This window comes from Zeus faber, assembly GCF_960531495.2.
Source record: "Zeus faber genome assembly, chromosome: 3".
Lineage (NCBI taxonomy): Eukaryota > Metazoa > Chordata > Actinopteri > Zeiformes > Zeidae > Zeus > Zeus faber.
The window spans coordinates 21992311-22003632 of NC_137190.1; the positions used below are offsets into that span (position 1 = coordinate 21992311).

At 38.6% G+C, this 11322-nt stretch overlaps 1 protein-coding gene across 1 annotated transcript; it reads right to left on the bottom strand.

The window, feature by feature from the left end:
• Positions 1-321: 321 nt before the first annotated feature.
• lin7c (lin-7 homolog C (C. elegans)) lies at positions 322-8512 on the bottom strand. Its single transcript, XM_079997012.1, has 5 exons — positions 8327-8512; positions 7256-7374; positions 6964-7035; positions 5411-5620; positions 322-4112 (listed from the first exon to the last, which is right to left on the bottom strand). Exons 1-5 carry the CDS (start codon positions 8361-8363, stop codon positions 3945-3947), a joined length of 606 nt encoding a protein of 201 aa, XP_079853138.1. The 5' UTR covers positions 8364-8512; the 3' UTR covers positions 322-3944.
• Between the last annotated feature and the right edge of the window lie 2810 nt (positions 8513-11322).

An 11322-nucleotide genomic window follows, 5' to 3' on the forward strand; every position in this document is an offset into this window, starting at 1 on the left:
ATGAGATGACTCCTCAAGATCTTCTGATAATTGTTCAATAGCTTTTTAGAATTTAGATGTGTTCCCACTCACCGCGAACAGTTTCTACAGCTGCAAAACAGTATTTCCTTAGCGCCTCTGCGATCACACCCTCACAACAAATTGTATATACTATATGCAATTACTATTTCACACCTTTTTATAGCGTCAGTTTGACTTCAAAGATCTCAATAATGGCATTCCCTTTCTAAACTTTCACACACATCTCAACCACAGATGGAGCTGACACACCCGCCAAAGAAATAAGATGCACAGCCAACAAAATCCAAAGTCCAGTCGTTTTCAGCATTATTTATTTTGTGCAGCTAAGAGTCTAAATGTTTCTGTAGTTACAATCACTATATTATTATACATTCTATTTGATGTAACAGTTGAGACACAGACAACATGGATTCAGCACATTATACAGCATACAATAACTAATTGGAAACAAGCAAAGCAACATTCCATAGATCACCAAAACATTCACAAGTTTGGTCTTGGTACTCGAAAGGGGCCTCATATTCCCCAAGTTTTGTTTTTTTTCCCCAAATTAAAAATACCGATCTGAGCCAGTTTGCCTAAAGCACAGAGGTCGTGCAGCCATGAAATCTAAGGAGTGATCCTGCCTCAGTGCTATTTTCTGGCTTTACACATGCAGCCCTGGACTAAAGTGAACAAAGAGGGATAAACATCTTATGAAAATTACATATAAAAAGGGATAAAAGTATCAAAAGAAACTATTACAAAAATACTCTAATCAAATATAAACAAGATTGACTGGTACAAATGTGAGGGGTGCTCTCTGGCAGTTCAGTAAGGTATTGGTCGGTAACATTCTATGCAGTGTTACCACATTATTACAAAGTATTTACTTGTAAAGCCTTTCCTGATTAGCATTGTTTTTACTTTATCCAACTGGCAAACTGGGAGTGGCAGACAACTTGCCATTTAGGAGATTCATTCTAAAAAGGTATGTATAAAGAGACACCTATTGTATGTATGTATAAAGAGACACTAATTCTACTTATTAAAACTTCATTCAACCGTGAAATTCTGTGCCTACATTGAGCCATTTAATTCCATAATGATAATGACTAATTATTTATCAGAAATCTTTCAAAATTCTTGATGTCAAATACATTTCTCAAGTGGAATATTCTCAAAGCCAAATGAGTGTCACCTTCAGAGTTTTGACAGCAATTGAGCTTTATGCACAGGCATGTAAACTGCTTTCTATAGCATGCATTTAGAATGTGTATAATTTAAATTTATTACTTGCATATTTTTTTATTTTAATAAATTGCTATTTCAAACAGAGGTTTCAGGTGACTTTGCATAGACGGAGGATCTGGAAATTTAACTGCACCACCATATGAATGCCTAAATATGCATGTGTGCCTGCTGGTTCACTGAGGCGCTCACATGAAATTCCATTTACACTTTATTTCACATGGTGCGGTGAATCACAAAGCTCAAGATGCTATAACAAAGTTAAAGCAAGGTAGAGCTGAATCATATTTTAGAGTGATTTACGAGTATAAAGTATAAGTTCACTTAACCGCTCAGGCCTAACTTGCGGTTGATTGCGTTATAGAAGGAAAACATAGCAATTAAACTGGATTGTGAGATATTATTTTGCAAGGGCGATGCATTAACAGTCACTCGGGGGAACTTATAAACACAAAGAAAATCCTCACATTTCATCATGCAAGGTAGGTGGGAACATAGTTTTGTGCAGCAGCTACTCTCCACAAAAAAGGTCTTATTTCTACTTGAGTAGAAATTCAGAACTGCTTCAACAATTCAATACCACCTCCACCTCTGCCTTTCTGAGGGTGAAGAGGGAAAAATTGTTTTATCAACTAAAGCTCTTTACTCACAGCATTGGAAGAGGCAGAAGAAACAATAAGCATCCTCATTAAATCAATTCAGGAAGAACGCAAATATTTTTCCCAGTTGTTTTAGTATTCTTGCATATATTGTTGGCTACAGAGGGGGGGATTTTTACCTTTTATTGAAATTGATTTGATTTTAGAAAGTTGATTAGCACATTTTCATAACTTAGAAGTATTTTTGTACCCAAATGAATGTGTTTGGAAACTTATTGTAAAGATAACTTGATAAATTGACTACAGATAAATTGAGAAAAGGATCCAAAATGTATTAAATATTTAAGTTTCAGCAAAATCACAATAAACCACACAGAAAACTCAAGAGAGAACATTGAATTTGCAATTCTTCACGAGAATTGTAATTTGAAATAGCTTTAAAAACAGAAAGTCCAAAACTAACTTAGCGTTATCAAGAATCATCAAAATTCATTAGTAGATAGTTTAATGTTATCCCGATTTATTGAGATTCACACCTGACATTTCATGACTGAGAAGAGAGTCGTTCTGACAGCCTGCATAAAAAGAAGTTCCACTCTGGGTCTCTAGGGGGAGAGGGACACTCAGCAGAGTGCGAGCTTCCTGCTTCCTCTGCCCTTTGTCACTGTCACGAGTTCTGGTCAGAGTCAAGCTGTTAAAGGGTTGACTGCAGGTCTGTATCTTCTTAAGGAATTTAGGTTGGTGTGGGTCTATGCAGAAGTAATGCTCATACAATTGAATCTCTTATTGCCAAGATATTAAATTATAATAACGGTGTTGCTTCTTTTTTTCCCCCACCTCAAAGTACATAGAATGGCAGTCACATTTGGTATTCTTAATCAAAAGATATTGCAAGATTTTTTTCCTCTTTTGTGAATATGCAACCAACTATTTTAAGCAAGTTAAATGTTGTTTTGTGGTGGAAGTCCCCTTTATAATAAACCCATACAAAATAGTTTCATTTCAAAACTCAAAAGACATCCTGCATTTGTGTTGGAGTTATAAAACCGTAGAAAGAATATGGTTTGAACCTTCTTCAGCCTTCCTCACCTGGAAAAAACACTACTAACTCTAGCAAAATGTGCATGGCAGAGAAAAACATGACATACATTCCTTTCGTGAGACTAAAAATGTAAAAAGATAGATACTGAGCTGATCTTAGGAGGGAGTTAAACAGAAACACATTCTACCTTTGTAATGCTGTCTGGCTGACTTAAATGTTAAAATTGGATGCCATTTAGACGCCAAGTTCAGGGTCTGTTTGAAGGCAAATCATTGATCCATTCATGACTCGTCCCAATAACACAAACCCCTCTCACACACGCCAACCTATTTATGTGGATTTTAGGGACTGGAAAGCGTGGCATGACCAATAACAATAAGTGCTTTTCATAACTGCCAGGTTCAGCATCTACAGATTTGAAGTGACTTTCAGGCGATGCCGCTTTGAAAACACATATAAAGATACGACTGATCCGATGAATTAAGTCTTAATGAGTCTGCTTCCCTAATATTTACACTCTGTTTGGGGGAAATTTCTAAATGACGATGTTTATTTTCAATGTTGGTCAAAATAACAAATGCAAATCATGCACCAAATCCTACAAGTACAGTATTTCAATACTTGCATTTAAATGTCGGACAAACAAGACAAGAGACGGTAAATCACAGTAGATAGATTTGTTTTGCCCTGAGACACATTGTAGTGGGTGTGCTAAAATCATTTAAAAACATTGTCTCTTGTATTAGTGGGCTTTTGTAATGTGCCACAAAAGGAACAAAACAGAACGCAAATTAAGCATTGCTTGAAAAAGCTGGCGTGAGTGATCACCTGTACAATCACAAGCAGTCTCATGTTCTCCTCGAGCGTCTGCTCAGGTAACAGTTACAGACGCCGGCTTAGGTAACGACTATTACTCTTTAAAACATTATAGAAATGGTGTAGCAGTCTTTGTGATTAACTTGTATTCAGTATTGTTTCGTTTTGCAAGGAGAAATATACAGTTGGGCCCAAAAGAGGGGATAAATGGGAATTGCAATTGAGACAGCCGACAACTACTGGGGATAGCTGTTCTGTTGACGGCGCTTTGCCGATCTCATTTTCTCAAAGCGTGACTCCATCTCTTCCAGTACTTTGGGCGTGTACCTTACTACCAGCTTAACTGTTCCCTGAGCTGCCTTCAGGAGCTCCACAGCCTTCTCATGGTGTTCCCCTTCCACACTCTGGGGAGACAGAAATGCACCGTTATTGCAGCAATACCTGAAGGAATATAAACGTTTTAAAGGTTAAATTGTAGTGTACATAATGTAGCAAGTTCATGTTTATATTATGAAAATAGAACATGCTGAGTTGCTGTTCAACCGGTTGATGGCGTACATCACCCACCTCGAATTTAAAAGATTCTGGACTGAAGATAAAGCTACCCTAAACAGTTACAGCGGGATCTGACAGTGTTTCAGTGTAAAAATAGACCATTAACACAGGACAGAGAATGGCCCCGTCCATTTACTACAAAACTGTTTAGGATTAGTAAACAATGTCTCAATAGGCACACATAGAAAGCCACCAATTCATTTATTTTCCCCTAGTAGGTCAATTCAGTAAGGTATTGGTCTTTAAATTTAAATAGGATTGTCTTTCATGTGAACCCTTTTTTTTGGACTAGAGGTTGACCACAGGGTTTGAGCTTTTGCATTATTCACACGATGTCCAAGCAAACCCGTCCTAAACTCTGCCTCCTCTCACATTTACCTCACTTCATTAGTGACCTCATTGGAAATGGCTACTTCACCGTGCAGCGGAGCAGACATCCGACCCACGCAGGGATAACGATCAAAAATTTATATTCCTAATCCCTGCATACTGGATTGTGTTTCTGAAACAAGAAGTACTGCGATGTGAGAACTTGTACAAGTATCCTGCAATGTAAATATGCATCCACTGCAAATAAATTGTTGTATTTAGTGAATTATTCCATTGTTACCCTCTTCCAAATGCACACTATAATTATGGATTATGGAATATACAGTATATCTTTGCATGTGCGGCGTTCATCTCAACTAGCCTTTAAGTACCAAACACACTAAATGTCACACCAGCACTTGTGAGCGTGAGATTTTACATCAAATTAAATAAATTCAATGTTATCATTGTGAATCATAGTAAAGTTTATACCGTGGTGAAGTTTTAAACGCAAAAATCACAAACAATAGCGTTTGACTTTTGGCGTGTGGACTCTGAAGGGGCCAGTCCGTTGGAAAGATGAAGACAGATCAAGCCATCAAATCATCATATTGAAACAATTCTACATTGCCAGAAAATACTTTCATTTGAGTGTTCCTTACTTTTCCTCAATAATAATTTAGTGGTCAACTTGCTCCCTGTCACCCATTGGCTTTAGGGCTAAAGAAGTGCATACTCAAACCTTTGACTAGAACATTGGTATTTGAAAATGTCAAGAGTTTTTTCCCCCCACCCAGACCAACCCAGGACATAACTTTTATCTGAAGACGGAACATACCACCCCGTTCACAGAAAGAAGTTGATCTCCCCTCTTCAGGCCACCGTGGCGGTCAGCAATGCCCCCTGGGATGATGCGTGAGATGTATATTGGAGAGTTCTGTTCCTTCCCACCCATTATGTTAAATCCTAGTCCTTCCTCCGTCTTGGGTAGCTCCACCACACGAGGATGGGAGTGGCCCTCGCTTGCTGCAAAAGCAGCCACAGTGGCCTACAAAAAAAGAGTTGATAATCAATAACCAACAACTGAGACTGTTGAAAGGTAACTGTTATCAAGTTAATTTCAAAAGACAATGAATATTTTTATGTTGTGGACCACCTTAAAAAGAACTTCAGATTTTGAACTTTTTATGCGGAAATCAGTTATTTGTCATGACAGCAGCGATGGAATCAATATATTACAGAAAAACTGAATGTGCCCTTTAAAGAGAAGGTAAGGAGATTTTAAATTACTTTAATGTAGGCTAACATGGAATCCATAACATTGCTGGACAAAAAGTATCCGGCAAAGGCAGTAGGTGGTCATTCCCACATTGGCCTCCTTTACGGAGAAGTTCCGTATGGAGTCTGTTCCCACATTAGACGACTGTTATGGAAACAGTATGTAATGGTTCAGGATTAGTACGTTATGTCCAGTGTAGATGGGATCCTTTGGACAATCTGTCGGCAACGGACAATTACAATTTGAATCGGTTTGTTTTTTTTCCTGGTTCCCAAAGACCAGGGCTTCACCTCCCATCTCCCCGTCCCTCCCGGACGGACTCCGTACCCTACCCGCTGACGGAGCAGGGACAGAGCCCATGTCCCCAGACACAATAAACCTAACCCAATGGTATTAAGTCAATGTGATCATTTTCAACCTGTCCTACATGCTCTGCCTCTGGAGAAGGAATGTTCTCCACCTGTTCTACCTCTCCCTGTCCGCTCCCTCCCTCTCCAGCTTTGTGTTCGGGTGCAGCCGGAAGGCAAGCAAAGTGCTTGTGCCTGATGTCCCTGCACCGCACCCCTAACTCTAAAAGACACGTCTAGGATCTGAGTGGCTTTTTTAAGAAGGAAAATAATAAAATGTAAGAATATAAACACCTGTCTCCGTGGAGACTGGATGTGTTTCCATTTCTCGTCTTTGCAGGCGAGCTCCCCTGTTCGGATCAGACTATAATTTTTTTTTCCCCCCAAATGTTTTGTTTTTCCTTACCAAAAACAAATAACATTTGAAATATTTGTATAAAATAAATATTCGTAAAACCCCACTTTTTGTGCTTTATTTGGATTAGGCTCCACCCCTTCTTTACAGCAATGTTACTGCTTCCATTCACACATTTCCATTCACACCAACATTCGAGTGGGGAAATTTACAAAACGACTTTTAAGGAGCATAGAGACAGGCTACTTTTCCCACATCACACCAAAGGGGAACACTGCCAGTAGATTTACGGCTTTCAGTGCGAGTGGGAAAGGGGCTTTAGACTGTGCAAAAGCTGCCAGTTGAGGGTGACTGAGCAACTGCAAGCAGGGTAGTGTGAACAAACTGGTTTTATTTGGAGAGTGAGCTACCTTGGCTGTGGCATTGGCCCTGACCTCGGGACTGCTGTTGATGTCAACCGTTTCATACACATGCTCGTACACCTGTAAACAAAGACCTAAATGCATTAGGGTCAACCTACATATCACAACTACATTCCTACATCGCAGGTCTTATTTACAAATGTTTAAAATAGCACATTTGTGTTCAAAATGTGTTTACTCATGTTGAGGCATTATTTAAGCTTTTAGTAGTAGTTCAATCTTTTTTTACGTGGGTCAAAACAAAATTGACACAGCAAGCAGCAAAGACCATGGGAGTTACCTCTCTGACGGCGTTACAGAACTCGCTCTGCAGAACCCTTTGCAGCGCCTGCAGTTTCTGTGGGGGCACTTCTCCTGTCCTCTGCAACTTATCGAGGAGTTCGATAGCACGAGAAATATCTGCCAAACAAGATGGACAAAATTCTACGAATTTCAAAGACCACTCACTCAATAGATAAATCAGAAACAACGACAATTAGCATAGAAGCCTCAATAAATGCATACCTTTAATCACCAACTCTGCCTCAATGTTCACTGACATACATACAGTAATCAGGAAGTCCAGAAAATGCTTTTGTCAGTGTGGTGTGAGGGGGAGAGTTTCCCCCTCCACTGAATTATTCAATGTTTTTCGAGAAAGGGCTGTGATTTCAGAATAACACAAGATTCAAGATACTGTATGTACTGTCACATACCCCCTAAAAGCATGGTGCAGTGAAATGATAAACAAGTCAAACTGGAAACTCCAAAGGCTGTGCAAAGTAGTCAGGGTGACGAAAAAACATTAACATAATGGAAATCAGAATTTGTTTTCATACAACAAGCTAAAATACGTGTGTGTGTGTGTGTGTGCGTGCGTGAACTTTGGATGACACATTTGCTTTCGAGCAAAACGAATCGCGCACAAGTGTTTTCGAGCTCGAGTCAACGGAAACATTGAGACAACATATTCACAAGAACTGAAGTCGGAAAGTGAGGACATTTAAATCGATCATCGTGTGATGATTACGGAAACATCCGCGTTGCGATAGAGGAATCCTTTAAAGAGTGTAACGTCCCTCCATCCTCGCTTAGATAATCGCCCGGTCAAGGAGACCAGTCGTCCTTTCGTTGCACTGATGCACTGTCTGGCTAGCTCCATACAGACAGACATTAACCCGGGTTAATAAATAGCTTCACTGTCAGGTGAGCGTGCCAAAAGCGACAACTCCGAAGGCACCCAGACCAGAACACGGGGCAGATACCTTCATCCGCCATCGAAGACACGATAAAATAACACTTTTTTTTTTTCTTCTTTTTACCCGATTGTAAGATAAACGTTCGGGCTAGCGCTAACGCTAATTCAAGTTACCTCTCTCCAACCGCACGGGTTCCCCGGGAGACGCCATTCTCGGATTCGCAGAGTATTCCGTCCCGGGTGTTTGTACAAAGGTATTTAAATAACGACCACGGCGCCGAGGCGATGCGTGCACAGACCGAGAGGACAAACGAGATTAGCGCCGTTAGCTCGCTGTGTCGAGACAGCCGCGGCGTCGACGTCCGGTGCCCGCCTTCAAAATAAGAGCTTCGTTAAACGCTCTCGCCGCTGCGACGGCTGCTGCCGGGACGGAGGTCGTGACAGAACCATGGTTTTCAGAGAGCAAACGTTGGCAAAACCACAACATTACAAACGTTCTGTATTGTGTTCCTTTTTTATTTGTCATTTTTATTTTCTCATTTATTCATACAGTGCACTGTTTATATAATGCTGTTCAATGGCGCTGTACGGTGCGCCCGAGAGGAACACATCTGCCTTCACTATAAACTAAAAATGATGATTTGTTATGCTGTTATGTTATGATGTTATTACTATGATTATTATTATGTTTTATTTTTTATTATTACTATTACCATTATTATTATTATTATTATTATTATTATTATTATTATTATTATTATTATTATTGGCCATTGTCCAAAAATCCAGTCCTAACAAAAATGTACCACATATCAAAAACCTACAAAGTGGAGCCTGTGTATTGTGTTGCTGCCTGGTTGCTGCCTGATCCCCTTTTGCCATTGTTCCGGGAAACTTCCCTGAATTGTGAACTCGAAAAACCATCTGGAAAACAACAACGGCAGAAGCTACGGACACCAACATCTCGTTTGAACCAGTGTGTCACAAACACGTCGCGGTCGAAGTGGCAAAAAACGGGTCCATCCCGGCTAAAAGAAAAAACGGAACAACTTTGGCCCAAAATGTTCAGCGGGTCAGGCGTGGCTGACGCGCCGCTATTCGTAAATAAGAAGGAACGCGATGAGATTTCGAATTAGACCCTCTAGGACGCATTCATACTATTTACACAGATGTACCGGTTCTGATTCTGAATGTGCGTTCCAACCGTGTCTGTAAGTGTTTCGACATAACTAAACTGTGCGTTTACGCGTCTATCTATGTACTTCCTTGGTAGATGTCTGTAGATCTGTTTGATTGATATTTTATCACTTTGCTCCCCATTACTTTGCTGGATTAATTAAAAATACGTTAAAAAAAAGGAGTCCACAGAAACGTGTGACAACGCCGAGTCGATTCCAATGGAACGCGTGACTGAGTGATATGTTCACGATCCAGGGAGGCGTCGGAAAAACAGAAGCCGTGCAAAGTTCACTATTTACAAAAATACCACAACGTTTTTCGTATTTCATGGAAACGTAACTTACTGAAAATGTAAAAAAAAAGTCAACAAATAAATTACGTGAATTCGGCTGTTATCGTAAATCAATGTGAATACGTCATCATTAATGTATATGAGACACAATGTCACCTACCGTCAATGATACTCCAATGTACTTCAACACAACAAGGTAAGTTATAACAATGACAAGATGTAGCATAAAGTAAAAAATTAAAGTCTTATTTGTAATAAACGTCACGAATAAACATTTTCCTACACCTAAATTTAGCAAACTTGAATAAAAAGGCAGAAAGTGTTTGCAATATTGACCAATTCTTCCATATTTATTCAAATAAGAAATTAATGTTAAAGTCCCATAAATGTTGTCTGTATTACAATATGGACAAGTAATCTACAATGTACATTATTAACAGAAAAAATACAATAAATTAGTAATTACAACTAAAATGTATTTATATATTTCTAAAATTAAATGTATTCATTGTTTTTTTTTCTGAAAAGTAATTACAAAAGTTGTTTTTCTTACTGTTGCAGATGCCGAAAATCGAAGAAAATAAAAAAGCCATTGTCCAAAAATCCAGTTGTTAAGGTCAGTCACAAATTTAAAAAAAAAGTACTGAAGTAAAATACTGAGGAAAAAAAACACAAATGGAAAAAATTTCAATGTAATTTTTTCCATTATTGATTTTCCATTATTGTAAATGGTTGTAACTACATTATGTTTGTAAGTTCAGTATATTTTGCTTCGTGAAAGTGAGAGATCACTATTTATGGAAAGAAACGAGGCACAAGAGTACAAAAAAAAAAAACATTCATCAAGTATTTGTACTTAGGTGTATTCCGTTTCTCAGACTTTGTACTCCATTACTTTTCAAACATCTGTACTTTTTACTCTACAACATTTCTAACATATCTGTGGTTTTACTCTATTACAGTCACGTTATTTTAGTTAAAAAATGTTTTAATCTGGATTAATATCTATATATGTAAATGAATATGATTCTACTTATACTATATATTTTATAAATTGTAATCAGGATCTGCTTGGCTATTATTTATTTTCTTTTGGATATTTGGCTGTTTTTGTGTATTTTTATTTTCATGCTTGGAGGGGCTACCATATAATAACGACCTCATACACCAGAACCAAGTCCCGTACACTCACCGGTGGACATTAACGGATTACCGGCAGACACATCACACGTACACACATCACATGCACACACATCACATATACACACACACACACACACACACACACACACACACACACACCAGCACCTGCTTTGAACACACTCCGAACACCCTCCTGGTTACCGCCCTCTCCTTTCCTCCCTCTTTTACTGCCATAACTATGATAGGAAGAGGCCACGTGTCGAATTGCTGTTCCAGTTTTCTTGGACTTCATTATTCTGTTCTGTCAATACATGTTGTCATCTGACTTTTCAGTAAAACCTATTTACATGCATATTGACGGCTGATATCATTGACAAATGCTTGTTTAAACTCTATGGCTAGACAGTATTTTAAAGGATTTTTAACGTATATAAATATGAACTTAAAATTAAAGAAAAGCTCCTATGACTCACACTCTTTTGCATTGAGAATGTAATTAATATTTGAGTCATAATTGTAATGTTTTTGAAAATCATAATAATATGATTGTTAATAG